The 20,756-nt window shown below is 44.2% G+C and overlaps 1 protein-coding gene across 1 annotated transcript in view; it reads right to left on the reverse strand.

The window, feature by feature from the left end:
• KIF26B (kinesin family member 26B) overlaps positions 1–20,756 on the reverse strand; it is a 306,974-nt gene that overhangs the window by 12,611 nt on the left and 273,607 nt on the right. The window contains exons 11-12 of the mRNA XM_067293330.1: positions 11,558–11,720; positions 7,025–10,463 (exon numbers count right to left, since the gene is read on the reverse strand). Coding sequence (XP_067149431.1) covers positions 7,025–10,463; positions 11,558–11,720 — 3,602 coding nt within the window. The remainder of the gene's footprint in view (positions 1–7,024; positions 10,464–11,557; positions 11,721–20,756) is intronic.

The following is a 20,756-nucleotide window of genomic DNA, read 5'->3' on the forward strand; positions in this document are numbered from 1 at the left end:
CTTTGGCTTTGTGATACAAAGAACAATTTTCAGTTCCCTACACTATGCCTTAAGCAGTCTTCACACAAACCAAATTCCTTTTCACTCGAATTCAACATGAAGAGCTCAGGCTCTTTTTGACGGTGCTTTGTTTCATCATTATCATTTTGGCCATGTTTCAAAATGTGATGCCGTGTAATACTGGTTAGAGATGGACTCTCATAATTTATGACCCACGGATCCAGCCTCTGGCTTTTTCTACTGCTTTCAAAGGCAGGACTAAGTGCTCTGAGAAAGTGAATGTGTTTGAATATGGAGTTTTCAGGGCTTTTCAGGAACCTCTAAATCTCCATCTTTAAGGCCATTCCACCAGTGAAACACCAGTGAAACCTAGAGAACAGTGTTAAGAGAGGAAAGGGACTCTAACTGTAGATATTTTATGTCTTAACAGTCTGTCTTTTTATGGAGGTGTTTAAAATCATGTAGCAGTCTACTCTACTTTGGTGGTGAAACTTAGCACTGAGGAAGAGCCGCAAGGAGTCACGAAATTTTACTGCAAAAGCCATAAAATGCTGCAGCAAGAAACTGTAATTATCTGTAGTCAGACAGGTGCTCTGCAAAAAGAAGATTTACGCTTGTGCACGTTTGCGCACGCACGCACACACACACGCGCACACACAAAAGTCATATCCTGGATTGGTAGGAGCAGGGCCCCGCAAATGCTGGCAAAGTACAGCTGCAGCTCAGGGCACAGGTTTAAAGCTCAGGCAGTCAGCATTTTGAAACCATGACTTTCTCCCAGCTGCTATGAGTTTGTGTGAGACTTGTTTAGAAGATAGGGCCCTACTATCAATAATGTCCTTTAGGTTTTTGTTTTCTAGTGCTCGCTGATATTCAACAGTGAGGAAGGCTGAACTGCCTGAGTCCTTGGTCTCTCCTGCTGTGAGCCAGCCCTGTGTGTGCCGTGGGCAGGCGGCAGCAGCAATCACCGCTGTGTTATGCCTGCTGCTGAGCGCTCGCCGCTCACCCCAAGCCCACTCGGGCCGCCAAGCGCAGCCCTGAGTGTTTCACCCTGTCGGCCCTGGCTCCTGCCCCAGCCCCCGCACCAGCACAGGTCTGGTGCAAAGCTCCAGGCTCAGACTCAGTTTCAGAAAACCTCAGTTAGAGGGAATCAGAAATCAAAACACACACACTGCTTGGGGGAGCACCATCCCATCCTGGCACAGTGTTGTAAGCAACGATTAGTCAAGGATACACCATAGCCCTTCAATCTAACCACGTGTAACACAGGCAGGGGACTCTCTTATGCACCAAATCCTTCCTAAAAGGACTAGGAAAGAAAAAAGCCTCAGCAAGAGCTCTGTGGTTTCTGAGGAAACTCTCATCTTGTTACAAATTTTCTCAGAGACCCTTCCATGCCGCTGGGCCCACAGGCTCTGACAGTTATAAAGCATTTCAAGGGCAGGAACCAATAACCAATGTATGCAGGAGATGGGGGTAAAAGGCAGAAAGAAGGCATTCATGCACACTACATGGGAATGCAAACAGTGCCTGGCTTTATTGGGTAAACATAATTAGAGTCTGGTCTCTTGCCTTGTTCTCAGCTCGCAGCTGACAGGATCCCATACCTGGAACTAGCAGTAAAGCTGCACCTCTGAAATCATTCAGTCAAATTTTGCACTGAGAATTAATTTAATTAATACCCATGTACACCCATTCTAAACTGGGGAAAAATGCTACCAAACAGAGCAGAAGAGAGGTAAACCATACGTAACACTTCTCATCTAAGGATCCCACTGTTTTTTCTTTTTTCACAACACCATTATCTAGTTTTATGAGCAGGGAACCAGGGAACACAGAAATTACATGAGTTGCCCAAGGTGATACAGCAAGCCAGCAGCACAACTGAGAATGCAACGTAGATCTTGCAAGTCCTAATCTGCCACCCTGCCTGCATCTCTCATACCTGTTGTGTTCCCAGAATACCAATAGGGCTTTGTTTAAATGGAGTTAAGCCTGAATGCTTTTCCCAATCACACAAAAGAGTATGTATTATAAAAGCTTGCTTGTCATTGACTTTCCATGGAGCAGCACTAGGCCATTGCACTTGAAATCTCTGAGGTATTAAAAAATAATATATAACTGATGCTAGTGATTACCGTACAAACTGTGCCCTAACACTTCAGAGCCATGTTCAAGCCAGTAATGCCTACCTGAGAGAGAAGAGACTAGACTCAGAGGCAGACAAATGGCTGAGATGCTGATTCCTTCTTACAGGGAAAAGTTTGATGGCATGAGCAAAGAAAGCAGAGAAGGCATGCTTGCATGGATGCTGGGGGCAGAGGCCAGGAGGGAGAGCCTGCCCTGCTGCTGAGCAAGGGTAAGGGCAAAGGCAAGGGCAAGGGCAAGGGCAAGGGCAAGGGCAAGGGCAAGGGCAAGGGCAAGGGCAAGGGCAGGAGTAGATGTGTGGCCAAATCAGCTGAGGCTGAAGTTAGGAGTCAAGGGTGCCTGCCATTTAATCCTGGATCTGGCTCTCACTCGATTATAGGCTTTGGCCAAGTCAGTAAAGCCCTCTGCCTTGACTTCTCCACCTGTAAAATGGGGTCTATAATACTACTTACACCATGTGGTGGATTAAAGAGCAGGTGTACAAAGCTTTGAAATGTACAGCTGTAGATCAGGGCTAAATAGCTCTGTTTCTGCCATAAGCAGTCACTCTGGGAAAATATACGCTGACATGATGTTATAGGATCAATGTTAAATGCTAGAAAGACTGGAATATTTATTAAACTCTTAGGTTAGCTTCAAGGAGAAGGCTTACATGGTTCATGATGTAAACACATGATCTTTCAGTAGGTAGCAGAATGTAAGGGGAAAAATAATTTTCCTGATTTTTTTATTTTGTACGCAGGATACTGGGCTGTCTGTGAAGTCCACATGTACCCATGTAAAGCCCAAAATTTAACCCAAGGCTAACACTGATGAATATGAACTCGCTTTATCTTTCAAAAGCTGTCAATGCATGTCTGATGCTTAGTGTATGACGAGTGCAGAAGCACCTACACATACAAATAATGCACTTAAGAGCATTGAAAGACAAGATCTTAATCTCAAGAAAAAAATTATGTCTCTCCAATGTGTCAGAACTTCAAAAGTAATTGTGAAATCTGACAGGGCTGCTGGTGATTCTCTTAAAGACTCTTTATAGCTTCTCTTAAAGGGGCCTTGGGCTGATTCATGTTGATCGTGTCTGACAGCTAGCATTTCTGTTAATAATAATCATAAATAAAATGGACAAGGTTGCCTGACCTGAAATGAGCATATCTATAGTGCCATATCCGTTACAGCACAGTGGATCTATGACCACAAATCAGGAAAGATCCAATGATCTTGACACCCCATATTAAAATAATATCCATCTTTTAAGAACTCAGAACCTTTGTATGGTTTGTTTTTCATTAAAAACCATTCCTTAGGAGAGATCATTCAGACTAGAACAAACCTATAGAAAGAAGGCATTGCAGAACATGAAACATACCAAACCGTAACATTTTTCTATTTATTATGCAGTAAAAATATGTTTGTGAACAACCGCATTCTCCCTTATATCTCAGCTCCTCCTTCACGTTATCCTGCATTGAAGTCATAATCCTGGTTTTATGCCATCATAAATCTGCTGACATGTGAAAAATTATACTATTATCAAACACATCAAAACAGAATTACGATTTCACTGCTGCAAGCCCAAATGCAAACAGGAGCTGGGTTATAAGAAAGTGAAGGTTTATTAATTCCTGGGCAGTGGTTTGATGCTAAAGATATGGAAGGTAGTAAAGACAGTTTTTTAAATTTGTGTAAAATCCCTGGTTGCACTTATACATAAACACAGATAAGACTCATTCATAAAAATACAGGAATTACTTGTAGCAAAGATATAAGGAACCACTCACAAAAGTAAAATATCAAAAATAACACACTCACTCTCTCCATACCTATGTCAGCTGACACAGAGTTAAGAGATAAGCATTGCAAAATCCCTCGAGGGAGGTCAACATGCCAGGCTATGCTGAGGCTACCTGGGCAGGCAACTGCCAGGGACACAGGTGCCCCACTAAAAACCTGGCACCCCAGAGAGTCAAATCCAACAACTTCTAGATATCTGCAACACTGCTAACCAGGGAGAGAGGAACAGAGTCACACAAGAAATTAGAATAAGGCAGCCAATTTGGCAGCCAAAAGCCAGAGGAAACACTGGCTGAAAACAACATGGTTTGGTGAAAAAGACATGGAATTCATGTCAGATTTTACATAGCAGTAAAAAGATGACAAAGCTTGGACTCCACATGTTCCTTGCTAAGAAAAGCATTCTGCTTGCCTCATCACTCTCTACCTTCATGTACCAGCATGGCACAACAGCCCAGTTTCACTACTGTGCCAGATAGGATCAAAGGCTGTCTAGCCCAAGGGAAAACCTCTTCTCTCCAGCTTTGTCCTCCAGACTGTTGTAAGAGTGATCAGAAACCTGAGTCTCCAACGGTCCTCTCTTCACACCTCCCTTTTTCACAGGCACTGACACAGTATTCAGTCCTACAGAGGGACTGTGGAGGGCCAAAGTTTGTGAGCCAAAATAAAACCTTGGTATAAAGAACAATACACAGATTTGAAGCTCTTCCATAACTACAATGCAAAGACAATATTTTCCTCACACATATCCTGTCCAGGCCCCAATGTGGTATCAAAGCAGAGAGAAGTAAAATGAAACAGCTAGTTTTATAAGCATCAGAACAAATGAATCATGGTCTCCTACTGATTTGGGTTTGTGGCTGATGGACTCTGAAGTCTAAAGAACATGCAGGCTCTGACTGAAGCTTTTCTTATAGTTAAGGTATTTTTTTAAGTGTCTCCCCTGTGGGGAGGGGGTTCTCTAGTGTCTAATAAGTAAAGTAAATAAGTAATAAGTAAAGTAAAAAATAAGTAATAAGTAAAAATAAGTAATAAGCAGATCTACATTGCAGTTTTCCTCTCTGTTCTCTCTGCTGCACAGCTGCCTTTTTTCACAGAACTTGTTAAAATTTTGCATCTATTTCTGGGTCAAATTTTGTTGAAATTGGCCAACTACTTCAGAAGTAGTGGGAAGAAGCACAGACTGTCACAAGAGAGCAGGACTGACTAAGCTTTTTTCCTAAGCCAAATATAAGGAAAGTGACCCTTACAGAGGCACTTTCCTGCTGTAGATGAACATCTCTCAGGGACTGTTACTGGATGCCTTAACCTTCTCACTACTAAGGCAATTAGAAAGCAAGAGATTCAAGCTTCATTACGTTATCCAAAAAAGTAAATGTCCCATGGGCAAAGCCCATCATACGGGCAGCTTCCCCACAAGACAAAATCTGGTATGTACTAGTGGTACACTCCCAGAAATGCAATCTATGTGGTCAGCTTTGATTTCCTTTTCCACAACATACAAAATCATCCTTCTTTTTCTTGCCAGTCACTATTAAAAAGTTTAGATTTGAAGGGAGCTATTTGAGGAGCAATTCCTCAAAAAGAGAATATGAATTTATTACCGAGTACACTGAAGGGATAGAAGAGTTTTTCTCGTAGGAGGCAAGTGACAGAAGGATTATTTTGTCACTTGGTCTGTGCTTGCACTATGTAGAGTGATCACTTGCTGATGTATCCTCTGAGCAGGTACAATCAGCCATGCACTTATGGATGTGCCCATTGGCCTGGGTATGATTTTAACTGGTCCCTTTTGTAGTCACATCTGGGCTGCACACATTCTTCTTGCTACCACAATTAAGAGCATAGAGAAATGGACAGTTATGGCATCACTCAGTTAGTTCACAGCATACAAATCCCAGAGGTAAGTATCCCAGCAGGTGGGAATGGCTGGTGAATTAGAAGCTGGACTAATGGACAGCTGCAGCTACTGTAGGATAAGTAGCCACTGTTATTTCAAATACCTGTACTGTACATGCCAGTACCATTCCCAATAAGTATTTTATTCAAAAGGAGGTTAGGCAGGACACACACATTAGGAATTGCTGCAGGCTGGTAAAACTACCCCCAGGAAAAGGGTGAGGTGACTAGCTGGCAGGAGCTCCTTGTCCCTGCCCTACAAACCTCTGAAACAGAAATGTTCTGGTGGGAAGATGTACCAGCTGCAACTGCCTGGACTCTGGACACAGCCCAGGAGGCCTTTGCTATCTGACAGAAAGTCCTGATTGCAGTGTGAAGGCTACTGGGGATTATTTAGGAATAAAGATGAATTGTTTCTGTGATTGCTGCAAAGCTCTCAGATTTGCAAATATGTCAGTGCAGTAGTTCCCTTATTTATATTAATATAATTTGTTATTAATAAATTACTGGGAAAAGAAGGATCCATAACTCAAAAGTTAAAAGACAGGAGTTAAAGAGGCAGGAATGTCATGTTGCAAGAGGCATGGGCATAACTTTGTTCCATCTTCCAGTATGGGTGGTGAGAAAGAACTGAATGGTGGTTTCAGCTGCCAGGCATCTTTGAATTTGGGCATCCATAGAGCACAAGGAGCAAAGGTGAGCTCAGAAGAGATACTGCTGTTCAGAAAGACTCTGATCTTGTGTTGCTGAAATACATGCATACCTAGAGAGGAGTCTGTGGCCACAGTGCTCAATAATAACAATTACATTTCACTGCCTCACAAAAGCACCTTTCTAGAATTAAATCAGAAGAATATTTGTATAAATAAATACCTGAAAGTAGCTGTCATTGCCAACATTAACCAGCTTTATGGATTAATGTTCTTCTGTTAATGTGAAATATAAACCTAAGTGAAATGGTTCAAGCAGAGACTCCACTGCAAAGACAATGCAAACCTATATAGGATTGGTGCACGCTGTGGACAAATCAAAGAAACTCAGAGCTTAGGACACTTACCCCGGCCTCACGTCTCCGCTACTAGATACAGTTCACACTGAATTAGCTCTTTAGAGCTGGCCTCCCACTCAGAAAGTAGTTAGCCCCTCTGACTTGTATTCCTCTTTCATACCACCACAAGCTTACCTGCATTTGATCGCTTCTTTGGATTTTTGAGACTTCGGCACCTCCCACTAGCAGAGCTGCTATTCTCACTCATAGAGTCTTGTGCTGAAGAAGCACTCCCTGTTGCTTCACTGTCTCTCATCATGCTCTCGTAGCCACTACTTCCCCCGCTGTGGTAGAAAAGGGCTGTTTTCCCCATGGCTGGGGGCAGCTCCCCACTCAGGACACTGCTGTTGTCACTCCCATGACCACTGCTACAGCGGTGAGGTTTCCGAGGAGGTGTGATCTTGCTGTAAGGTGAAGGCAGCATGTGAACAGCTGGTTTCTCCTCTCCATGAAGGCCCCCACGCTCATCTGCCTCAGAGTTTCCATGTAGCTGTAAACCTCTAGCACTCGTGCTCCCTTGTAGTAGTTCTGAAATCCGTCCATTGACAGCTCGAAGAGGCAATTTGGAAGCAAGACTGGAGCCTCGGTTTCTGCTGAGGGATTGTGTTGACCAGGACATGTTCTTCCCACTTGGAGGCAAACTGGAACTCTGCCCTACAGACTGAGGCAGAGACTTGGTGGAAAAGCTGAGTGTTTTGGTGGCAGAGGCAGACAGACTTCGGGCTTTGGGACTTGCCAACAGGAGTTTGCTGACTGCAGAGATCTTAGACTGGCTGGCTTTTGGGGAGGCACCTGCAGGCTGAGAGAGGCCCGAGTTGGTTGGGGAGGACATGACACTGTGGCTGAGGCTCCTTCCAGCCCTAGGCATGGTGCTGTCTTTGCCAGGGCTCATTTTGGAGCTCACAGAGGACAGGCTTTCTGCTCTTTCCAGCGACAAACACTCATAATGGCTTCCTGCGGACCTCCCAAGGGAGTTGGTCCTGCTGGCAAGCTGCTCAAGTTTGGCACTAAATAACTTGCTGCTGCTGTTGTTATTGCTGCTGCAGTCAATGCCAGAGCCCTTCTGTTTGCCATTCAGCTCATCAGGAAAGCTCGCCAGGAAGGACATAGGCTGGCTGGAGGGACTGCTTGTGGTGCTGCTGGCAGCACTGTGCTGGGGACTGGCTCTGTTCTTCTGATCCAAGCTTGACTTTCTCACCGGAGGCAGAGGAGGGGTCCCTTTGGGACGAGTGAGGACACAGTGCTTGGGAGAGGCCATTTTTTTGTCTAGGCTAGCCTTAGAAAACTGGTGAAGGGCAGGAGAGCTGATGCTGTTGTTGTCAGTGGCAGTAGGATGGAGAACACCTTCAGGCTCCTCCAGCTTGCTTGCCTTTGGGAGCCCTTGAGAGAGACTGCTGTTCTTCAAGCTGTTGGTGGAATGAACAGGGCTTTGGGTTGCAGAGCCAGGAGCTGCCATCTCACACCCATCCACAATCCTCTTCAGACTGTCAGATCCTGGGGAGATAGAGGTGTCCCCACTGCTACTGCTACTAAACCTGTCTGTTGAGGTCTGCTTTGTGCTGTGCTCAGGCTTGGCTGAAACTGTGGCCATGTCAGGCTTTGGCCCATCACTGCTCCCAGAGCTGTCCTTTTTTATATCTTCTTCTCTCTTTAGCCAAGGGTCTTCAAATTTGATATCCTTTTTAGCACTGGATTCTTTCTCTTCATGGGGATGAGCAACTTTTGGGTCTGTAGCTACTGCCGATACAGCATCATCAGTGTCTTGTGCTTTAAAGGGATTAACAGCAATACAGGGATAAACGGTAATGTTTGTCTTCATTGGGATGTAGCCTTCACAGCTGCTGAGGCTTGCAGTGTTTTTGATTGTGACAGTCGTTTTCCCTAGAGCTGATATTTTACAGCTTTTGATGGGTGGCACTTTGCCGAAAGCTTCCTCCCCCACTTCTGACAATATGAGCACGTTGTCAGTCACTGGCTTCTGTTTGTCATTTACACAAATCATGCTAGCACTTTGTATGGTGCTTGCAAACTCAGAGACAGGGGGCTCTGCCATTGCTTCCCCATGACCATAGCTTGCCTGGGCTATGAAACTGTGGCATGACTGTTCACCATCGCTCCCTGTGCTCATTTCACTCAACCACGAGCTGATGGATGAGCGCCTGCTGCCATCATCCTGGGATTTGTCATCCAGTCCCAATTTTGGAAGTGGAAGGAACTGTGTGATGCTGACCTCAGACAGCGGAGCTGCACTGGAGTAACATTCAAGGTCTTCACTGATGCTGCTGATAATACTGACTGGCCTAGACCCAGAGGCCAAAGCCTGCACAGAGCAGTCACTGTTAAAACTGATGATACTGGTTGGGCGCCCATTGTCAAGGACCCCACTAATGGTTAGTTCTTCTACGAGGGTGAACACCAGCTCATCCTCTCCGTTCAACTCTAATGGCTGCTGCACAGTCACCATGGTGGTGCTTAAAATCTCCTTTTTGGATTCTGGTGAAATGTTTTGTTGCTGATCTTCATCAAGAATGGTCTCTTCAAATTCCCCATTGCAGGAGGACACTGACTTCTTCATGATTTGCGGGCTCATTCCTACAGGAGGGGTCCGGATTTCTGGCTGCAATGAGGATTCACTAGATCTCACCCCAGCATCCTTACTCAAGGGAGCTGGCGGGGGAGTGAGGCTGGGCAGAACTCCTTTCTGTGTATAGACCTTGCATCTCTGGGAAGGAGAAGTTGGTGGCTTGTACTCAGATGTCTTGGAGAGGCTTGCAATGCCAAGCCGGGGCGAACCCATTGGCCTAGGTTTGCCTTCCACAAAGCCACAGGTGTTGAGACCTTCTCTGCTGCTCTGCAAGCTTGTGCTGTGTGCTAACTGGGAAGAGCTAAGCTCTTTACTAGAGCTGCCTGTTACACTCCTGGGAGAAGAAGGAGTTGAAATGTTAGTGAGAGCTCCAGAAGGAACAGGGGAGTGATTTCTCTTAGTTTTGCTGGGTGTTGCATTTATATTTTCCTTGGCTTCTCTCTCAGGATGCTGACATTCTGGCATGGTATCTTCCTTATCTGACTCTGGCAAGCGGCTAAGCTCTGCCAGTTGGCTTGAGACAGAGCACTTAGACATCTGGTCTGAGCTAAATTGAGCAGGCATCTCTTCAAAGGGAAATTTGTCGGTCTCTTCACTGCCATCTATGCAATCCAGCCTCTCCTGGAGCTCTGCAAAGGTGTTGCACTTCAGGCAGTCTCTTTCAGATGTGCTGGACCCTGATTCACAAACTTCCTCTAACTTGCCCTCATTTTTGGTCTTCTGCAGTGCAGGAACTATGGGAACAAAGTCAGGGGGACCCTCATTATCTGTCAGTTCCTTATCAGAAAGAGCAGTGCCATTGGGGCCAACGTAAATCACTGTGTCACAGGACTGTTCACTGCTGGATGAATAATCAGGATCACTTGATAGATGCAAAATAGGGAAGTCTGGGTCAACAGTGTTTCTAGAATGGAAAGGCCTCAGTTGGGTTGGCCTCCGCATCCTGCCTTCCTCACAAGAGCTCTCTCCTCCAGAAGAACTGGATGTGTACTGCAATATGTGACAGAGACAGAGACCATGACATTTCAGCATTTCAAATGGCACCTTGCATGAGGCACATGCGCAGAAGAGTGACAGTTATATCTGAAGTTTCTTATCCACAGTCTTACAGAAAACACACAACAGCATTCAAAATACAAACCAATGCTCCAGCCGTCAGTGTCCTACTCTAAGAGTCGTAAGACTTCCAAAAGAAGTACTGAATAAATGGTTTAGGATCTGTCCCTTAATCAAGCCTAAACAAAGAAACCAGACATCTGTCGAAAGTGTTGCTGATTTTTCGCACACACTTGTGCAGATGAAGAAGAAAACTTATACATAAATAAGGCAGAGAAGATAAAGACAGTCCCCTTTTGGTCATGCCACCAGTGAGTGGAATTGTATATATGCACACAGTTCTCTGTGGACACATTGCTATGATGCTGTATAGACTGAATCCCTTCACTTGTCTCTGTTAAAAGTTTTTGTCAATCCACAGGCCATCAATCTGAACCGAACACATAAAAATTCACTAGTTGTACCCAATTTATAACATAAACTACACAGAAGGAACCAGGACTCTACAAATGTAGAGCCCACCACTACTCTACTTTTTGGAAAATCTATCACCCATATGTATAAGCAGCGGGAATAAAAAGGGCAACAGTGCCAGCAATGGACACGCTGCTTTGCATTTATTTTGGTCCTGCTGTCTCTGAGAAACAGAGAAAATCTAATTCTTCATTAATCCCAGTCTTCTTTAACTCTAAAGCAGTTTCATTCCTTACTATTTCATCAGCACTAAGAACATAACTGAAAATAAATGCTCTCTGACAGCCATATCACTAAATGAGGCCAGCTTGCAAAACTGATACAACAGATACGTTTGAAATCACTCCTCTATATCTGAAGCTGAAGCTTTTATCTCCTTAGTCTCTGCTATGTGCTCTGAGCCACTCGCCTAGGACAGGATACATACAATCCATTCACTTTGAAATTATGATTATTGATTTTGTTATATGCTGCTCTACCTCACTAAAGATCCTTCAGGGTCCTTCTCCCTCCCTCCTCCACGATTACAAGAAGGGAGTTATACACTGTCTTACCTTAGTTTTCTTTTTCTTCATCCTGAGGACCCTTGATGCAATCTGGATGGTGGACAGCGTCTCAGCATAGTTCCCCGCAGCGGCTGAAATGTGAGCTATCATTGTGGTGCGGCAGTTCATATTCCCCAAGGACTCCCGAAGCAACATGGTGAGCTTGCTGTCTCTGCAAAATAAAATGAATTAAGGCTACATTAGTGAGTGAGGTTTCACTTTGACCATTGTGATGTGACTTGGGTCTCAGCAAGATTTTTTTCTCCTCTTTTTAATGGAAACCTGATTAGTTTCGTTCCTCAGGTTTGCATGTTGTGTCTGCAGCTGAGCAAGCTGAAAGACCCTGGCTTACAATTTAAACTTCTTTTCCCAGGTCCCCCTCTCTGTCTTTTTCTGGGCTCGCTCCTTCAGCACTGTTACCACTGCAAACACAGACACACAGACCAGCATTTGAGACCAACTGTTAAGGAACACTGCATCAATCAGCAAACTGCTGCCCTTTTTCCTTCTAGTCAAAGTAAACAGTGTACAAGCAAACTCTGGCCTAGCTCTGGAGGACAAAAGTGTATTGGACTAATTAGAGGACCCAATTTTTTCTTGCTTACCTAGGCACTGGGTAATTCAAGGATCATACTAGTTAAGTCACTGGAATTAATCTTGGATGATAGTGGTGAAAAACAAAACAACCAGGCCATTTCACACCATTATTCTCTCATATTACATCCTTTCTTTCACTAAAACAGGAATCATTTTTTCTATTCTTGCCATTTACTCTATCGTTCAGAATAGGATAGCTTTTGAAATGCTGACGCATTCTGGTAGGGCTGGCTGTGGTGGTATTAAGAATAGGAATTGTCAAGCATGACAATTTTAACAGAATAATGACGCATATATACCACTTCTGTTATGGTCATCTTAATCCAGTAGTTAGAAATGCACAATATAGTTTTTAATGGAATCATTAGCTATGATGTGTATGCTGACTGGCTAGTTATTTGGGAAATAGGGTCCTCTTGAAGAAGGCTGCTCTGACACTGAAGGATGTGGATAAAATTATATATGGCTGAAAGGAAAGACAGCAATAGCCTGATATTTACCCATGGCTAAAGGAAATGCATTCACTGTTCTAAGGACAGGAATTTAGGCTTTCAGTCTTGGCAATGCCTTCAGTGGCTTGGGATCAGATTTTGGGGGCTCACTGTTCAATATTTGCTAATGAATGCATATGTGTCTGTGTTAAGACATCCATTTAACACTCCCAGCTCACGGGAATTTTTCATAAAGCTCCAACTTCTGTGAACTGAACCTATGTCTGCTGGAGGGGAGTGACAGACAAACATCAGAATTCTTGAACCTTTCCCTTTGATTGAGTAAACAACAGCATTTTGGATGCATCCAGCAATGAGACGGGGTAACTCATAAATTGTGCTTCTCCTGAAATTTACAGTACTTGTGGTTTAAGCTAGGCTAGAAATACTGAGGGGAAAACATTCTCTCTTTCAGGATTTCTGCTTCCTTCTGCTCTGGACACACTGAAGACTGTCTGCTGGCTTGGAGAGGCAAACAAACATCCATAAAAACTACCCTAAGACAGCCTCACTCATTTCACTTGCAACCTAAAGCTGCTTTGAACCCACAGATCCAGAGTTAATAGGCTGCTGTATCACAGTTTAGTGGCCCCCTTCCCATCAAAGAATAATCAAGATGTCAAATTTTGTACATCAGTTACTGCCACTCCAATGCAGAGTTACAGGGAAATTATTAACATCTGCACAGAAATCAATAACAAGCCTTTCATTTGCTAGTGCTTCTATCATAGCAAAACACAAGACGACAGGGGAAAGGGCAAAAGAATACATTCTAAACATGTAGGGCTCCTGGGAATACATAACCCAGGCAGCCAGCATCAGCAAACTGTGGTGTTGCTCTCCTACAGATATATGCATTATGAATATAAAATAATCTGTGCCATCTGCCTTGTACTGAAATACACACTTGCAAGAAGAATGATGATACAGAAGAAATTCTGTAATTCAAACAATCCTCTGACATAAATCAAATAGAAACTGAAGGGCAGGTTTCTTCAGGATTAAAGCCTGAAATCCAGCAGCAAAAAAAAACAACACCAATTTTTAATTTAACATTTTGCTCATTCAGCACTGTCTGCATCTTGACCATCAACCTTGCTTTGCACCCAGACAAAATAACCAGCCTCCTGTCACTATTGTACATTGAAAATTTGAATAAAGAGGTCGAAATTTGCTAGTTAGAGGTTTTTGTCAATTCTGGACATTCTCACAAGACATGTTCACCTGTTCATGGTTCACTAATCTCTTATAGTAACACCTAGTAACTTTTAAGGGAAGGAAAGAAGATCAAAGAGAACATAAAAACACAAATGCATGGCTTAGTAACTATTAGTTTTTAATTCACCCTATCCTGAGCAAGTAAAATCATTGGTAAAATATTTTGGACATGTCTCACTGAAATTTGCTTGACAGACAGTGTGAGACACAAAATAGATGCTTTGTTCTTCTGAATGCTGACATGGCATTTCTGCCTGAAAAAAAGGAAAGGCTATGAACTGTTTCATTACGGAAGATGAGCTGATATTTGCAAAAGCAAAATTTCCTGAGACAAAGCAAGCGTTACAAAGAGAAGGTCTGGACTGGAAGAGCTTTTAGAAGGAAGATCTTTGCTGATCTTCTGACTGAACAAAATAAACTAAGACACAGGAAATATTGAAGAAGCTCACAGAAGGGCTGCTGTTCCTGGGTGCATGTTGCCGATTTTATTGAGCAGGGACTGGTATACAGAAGGTCACAGCGTTTCTCACAGCAGCAGAGGCAAATGCACCAGTTTCTTTAGCAGCAAATTTCTATGGGGATTCTGTAGCACAGGGGGAGGGGAGATTGCAAGGAATGCAAATGGTCCATTTCTATTCTGCACCCAGACAAACAAAATGACATGCCAGAACAACTTGATTACCCCATTCTGTATACCTGTCTTCATTTTTAAATGTCCTTCTGTCCCATCCACTAATGTTTCTATAGTTTAGGAAATTTACCATCATGTGTCATAAACACTGGACTATCATACACAGAGAACAGTGAAAGGGGACAGAAGGATGCCACACTTCACACTCCAAAGCTGTTATATCAACAAGCCCATTCTGAGCCTTCGCAGTACTTAAAAGTCATCTAATTCTTCTAACCTGCTTACCCCTGCTTACAATCCTTTTCTTGACTAGCTCCTTAGATCATCATGGCTACAGCAAAATACTATTAAATACTATTCATACATCCCACACAGACAGGACCCCAAAATAAACTGTGCAAAGCTCTATCTGTGGAAAAAGCCACAGGCAGGAGCCCCAGGGGCAGGACACTACAGTCTGATTTCTCTAGCAATTATGTCAGCAAGTAAGATGCAGAGGAACTAGAAACCACGAACTGCGCAGCTCACCAGGCAGCAAGGTCCAGTTTGCTCGGTGAAGTACCAGCCATCCACATGGAGAAGTGCTCTCTCTTTTCCATGCTGCTCCCTTAGCTTCCCCATACTTCCTACCATTCCACGTTCCAGGAGCTCCTGGGGGACCCATACTGCCATTTTCTGAGATTCTCAATAGCTGCTACTAAGGAACCCTAGAAGGTATTAAACTTCCCCAAAAGACAGATGTGGCATTGCTGGAGTGAGCACAGCATTTTCTCTGTCTTCTCTTCTGAGACTTTGCCATGCAAATTGGGATCAGTACACATTACTGTTCTTTCACTTGCTCAGCAAGAAGGAGAAATGTCTCCTACATCTCTTCACTCCTCATATACATATCTGTATTTTCTCTCCTCAGGCACGATTAATTATACTCAGATTCAAACAAAACAGAATCTTACATTAGAAGAATGAAGCACTCAAGATCATGATAAGTTTGCTTGGACACTGCCTAAATCCCATTTGTCTGTATGCATTAAGTCAAAGTCTTTAATTTCATGATTGAGTACTATTTTTTCACTGGACCCCTGCATCAATCACCACACAGGACAAACAGTGCTCACTGAACATGAAGTTATTCAATCTTTCATTTAATCCTCATCATTTAATGTGTGGACTTGTGCCTTTATAAACTCAGCTATGAATCCAGAATGACTGATTTCTTCAAAGGCTTTTTCTTTCTGTGTAGCTCATCAATACAATAGAGCTGATGAATGTCTGTGAGGTGAGGTATATAATACCCTGATAATACCTGAAGTGTTGAAGACTTCACTAAGTTTAGGTGTTTGGTGTGAAGCACTGATCTTTCAGAGTACGGAGCATTATACAGCATTTTATATTCACAGTACAGCTTCCTTTGACTTGTGTTGCAGGTGGTTTTTGCCATGCTCTTTGTACACCCAACTTCTCAACCATGTTTGCTTCGATCAGTGTCTACTCCAGGCTTTTCCCATGCAACCTTCTTCCTTGTTCTCATTCCCATGCCATGTTTCTCTTCCCCCAGCTCCCTAATTAAATAGCCCAGCACAGCACCATTTCATCCTGCTGCGGTCTAACCATCTCTACCAAACTTTGCCATTCTCCAGCCTTATTTCTAGCTCCTCTGCCAGAACTGGTCTCCTCCTTCCTGACCTCTTGTTCCAATCAACATCCTGCACCGCCACTGCCTGACCTCCAAGGCCCCTCTGCTCCCTCCAATCCCCCCGACTGTTCACTGTTACCCAGCATAGGGACCCAGTAACTCCCCATAACTAGTTATGACTGACTGCATCAAGGTTGAGTAAGTGAGGTGCAGGCAGAGGCGAGGGGACATAGTTAGTGTCTCCCCATATCTTCCTCTGGCAGGTCCTTCTGCTTTATGAGAATCAGTGCTAGCAACGTATTCAAAATGCTTTATACAGAAAAGACACAAACAATAATTACTTTTGTTTAGGGCAGTAATACAGAGTTCATGAACAGAACATGAAGCAGCAAGAATAAATACTATCACAGAATCACAGAATTGCTGAGGTTGGAAGGGACCTCTGGAGATCATCTAGTCCAACCCCCCTGCTCAAGCAGGGTCACCTAGAGCACATTGCACAGGATTGCATCCAGGCGCGTTTTGAATATCTCCAGAGAAGGAGACTCCACAGCCTCTCTGGGCAACCTCTTCCAGTGCTCTGTCACCCTCACAGTGAAAAAGTATTTCCTCATGTTCAGATGGAAGCGTCTGTGTTTCAGTTTGTGCCCGTTGCCTCGTGTCCTGTCGCTGGGCACCACTGAAAAGAGTCTGGCCCCATCCTCTCTACACCCTCCCTTCAGATACTTGTACACGTTGATAAGATCTCCTCTCAGCCTTCTCTTCTCCAAGTTAAACAGGCCCAGCTCTCTCAGCCTTTCCTCATAAGAGAGATGTTCCAGTCCCCTAATCATCTTTGTAGCCCTTCGCTGCACTTGCTCCAGTAGTGCCACATCCCTCTTGTACTGGGGAGCCCAGAACTGGATGCAGTACTCCAGATGTGGCCTCACCAGGGCTGAGTAGAGGGGGAGGATCACCTCCCTCCACCTGCTGGCAACACTCTTCCTGATGCACCCCAGCATACCATTGGCCTTCTTGGCCACAAGGGCACATTGCTGCCTCATGCTTAACTTGGCGTCCACCAGCACTCCCAGGTCCTTCTCCGCAGAGCTGCTTTCCAGCAGGTCAACCCCCAGCCTGTACTGGTGACTGGGGTTATTCCTCCCCAGGTGCAGGACCCTGCACTTGCCTTTGTTGAACTTCATGAGGTTCCTCTCCGCCCACCTCTCCAGCCTGTCCAGGTCTCTCTGAATGGCAGCACAGCCCTCTGGTGTATCGGCCACTCCTCCCAGTTTTGTATCGTCAGCAAACTTGCTGAGGGTGCACTCTGTCCCTTCATCCAGGTCACTGATGAAGAAGTTGAACAAGACTGGACCCAGTACTGACCCCTGGGGGACACCGCTAGCTACAGGCCTCCAACTAGACTCTGCACCGCTGATCACAACCCTCTGAGCTCTGCCATTCAGCCAGTTCTCAATCCACCTCACTGTCCACTCATCTAGCCCACACTTCCTGAGCTTGTCTCTGAGGATGTTATGGGAGACAGTGTCAAAAGCCTTGCTGAAGTCAAGGTAGACAACATCCACTGCTCTCCCCTCATCTACCCAGCCAGTCATTCCATCATAGAAGGCTATCAGGTTGGTTAAGCAGGATTTCCTCTTGGTGAAGCCATGCTGACTACTCCTGATCACCTTCTTTTCCTCCACATGCTTGGAGATGGCCTCCAGGATGAGCTGCTCCATCACCTTTCCAGGGATGGCGGTGAGGCTGACTGGCCTGTAGTTCCCTGGGTCCTCCTTCTTGCCCTTTTTGAAGACTGGGGTGGCACTGGCTTTCTTCCAGGCTTCAGGCACCTCTCCTGTCCTCCATGACCTTTCAAAGATGATGGAGAGTGGCTTAGCAATGACATCCGCCAGCTCCCTCAGCACTCGTGGGTGCATCCCATCAGGTCCCATGGATTTGTGGGTGTCAGGTTTGCTTAAATGATCTCTAACCCACTCCTCCTCCACCAAGGGAAAGTCTTCCTTTCTCCAGACTTTCTCTCTTGCCTCCAGAGTCTGGGGTTCCTGAGGGCTGGCCTGAGCAGTAAAGACTGAAGCAAAGAAGGCATTCAGTAACTCTGCCTTCTCTGCATCCTTCGTCACCAGGGCACCCACCCCATTCAGCAAAGGCCCCACATTTTCCCTAGTCTTCCTCTTGCTACTGATGTATTTGAATTTGAATTTGAATTTACTATGCTCAGGAAATTCACCATTTTCATTGCTCAGCATTTCATTCTCTGTATGGCAGAGGCAAACGCAGTTTGCAAACCAGTTCCCCAAATGGAGGGAATACTGGTGAGGAAGATCCAACTGGAGTCTTGGAACCATTATTTTTCTGGGGAATTGCTTCACCAATCCTGTTACGAGCTTTGTTTTGGGAGGGGGGAAAGTTTCTGTCTTATTCAATCAAATATATTTTCTTTACGTTCCCCTTCCTCTCACTCCACCACTATGGGGATTCTGGCCACTGAGTGACAAAAGCAGGTCCATCAGGTACAGAAATAATAACATTCCACATGGGACATAATACAACATTATAACTAAGCGTTATGAAATGCAAGGGTGTGTGTTAGTGCTCTCTATTAATCATACACCTTAGTGTCTTCTTAGGCACTTGGCCAAAAGGAGAATGTTGTCAACTTCCTCATGGTGTTATTGTTACAGGGTAAGATAATGTATGCCCTCGGGTATCTCATAATCTAATTATTTACAGAGGTATGTCAGATGAAAAATCCCTGAAACTACGGCAGTTATTTTTGATCATGAAGCCCTAACTCTGCTCCTTTGTTCTGACACACTGCTTTATTAGTAGTAATAAATGTTTATATAGTGGGAGAACCATATAAATACTCCATTTGGCTTTGGCTCCTCTTACACTGAAATCATCTCTATTGAAGAGAGTTTATAGTTTAGAAGACACAAAACTAATAGTGGATGTAACAGGTATGTAACAGCTGAGCTCATCAGAAGAATCAGTACAGTTTGCTTGGCTATGTCTTTCCTTTCTGTTAATAATTTTAATAGAGGGAGAGAGGAAATATGTGTAGGCACAAGCAAAGGGAGGCCAGGTGGAATGATAAAGCTCTCAGTGGTTCAGCCATGTAGGCCTGGCTTTGTAAGCACAACAGAGAGATACATTGTACTGAGGAAGTTGGAGAAAGATGTGCAGTGTGTTGGACCTTTAACCAGGGGAATCCTTCATCTGGTGAAATGAGGCATAGGGGAAATCATGAACTTGTTCTAGTAGCCCTAAAGGGAAACTTAAGCAAAGCAGAAATCGCCACTGCCACTGTAGTTAGTCATTTTGCATGAGGCACACTAGCATAAAACAGAAAGTCATGCTCACTATGCAGGGGAATGGGAAAACAATCGAAAGGACTACACTGAGGAAATACTGTGGTCAGACTCACATGCCAGGAAAATCACTACCACATCTGAAAGGGATGTGATGCTGCAGCAGTCAAGAGCGTGTGATAGATATGCACACAATAGCATCTTTTGTTTCTTTTCATCAAAGACAGAAAAGAAAATTAATGACAGAAGGATCCCAAGAACTCCAGCGACTCTGCCTCCTTGAAACTGACTGTCCCTTGATCACAAAAGGTGCTCATTCAAGATGTATAAAAGTTGTTCCCAAAGCTGCTGAAACTTCAGCAATCTGCAAAATAGCCTGAAAGAGTAGTCTGTTAACCAAAAATAACATAAAGGGTCCCACTCTTTGGAGGTCCTGCTGAATGATCTCAGCAATTTAAGTTTATCCATAGTAAAACTATCTTATAATAAAGAAGTTGCTCTCATACAACAGTTCCACTGTCACCTACATATTAAAAAGCACATTGTTTCTGATATTGCCAGCCCAGGTCTGAGCTGCACACTGCTATACTAGCCTTGGGGGAGCACAAGAAGGATGGTCTCTCCTCCACCTTCTCATTTCTTAACCATATGTAGCTTGTCCTGCCACTGGAGCTAAACCTGTGGTGGGCTTTGTTTAAAAGTTTAAATAATTCAACCAATTCAAGAAAAAAGTTCCTTGGGTCATAACCCCAAATGCATGCATGATTTTACATGGTTTGGTTCAGATGCAGTTCACACTTCGGGGATATCAGACTGGTGACATGACCCCTTATTTACAGGTCAACATGTTATACTAGATATGACACACATTTGGGTCTTGGAAAGATGGGTCACCTCTGACTAGGTAGTGCCGATCCTTGTAGCCCCACCATGGCCATGCACTTCCAGAAGGAGCCAGCACTGGGGCCTGGGCACTCTTAGACAGTTGCCTCCTATGCCTCCGAGCACAGTCATCAAATATTGGGGTGCAGTGTGAACACAGATGGTTACCATAGAGCAATACAAGAACTGCAACAACCTTCTCTCAGCTTATGCATTAAACTAGCTACTTAGCTTTTATCAAAGCGATTTTTAGTTTGGGATAAAACAAATCTGGAATAAAAATGCATCTGTAAGGCTATTTCACATTGGAAAAAACTGTACAAGTCAAGGACTACCTGCATTCTTTTTTATCTGGAGTTTCTCCAATAATAATACCGAAGTCTTGTGGGAACAGTCTATAAACTGAAACAGTTTATAGACTGTTCCCACAAGACTTCGATAT

The sequence above is a fragment of the Apteryx mantelli genome, chromosome 3, assembly GCF_036417845.1.
Source record: "Apteryx mantelli isolate bAptMan1 chromosome 3, bAptMan1.hap1, whole genome shotgun sequence".
Taxonomy (NCBI): domain Eukaryota; kingdom Metazoa; phylum Chordata; class Aves; order Apterygiformes; family Apterygidae; genus Apteryx; species Apteryx mantelli.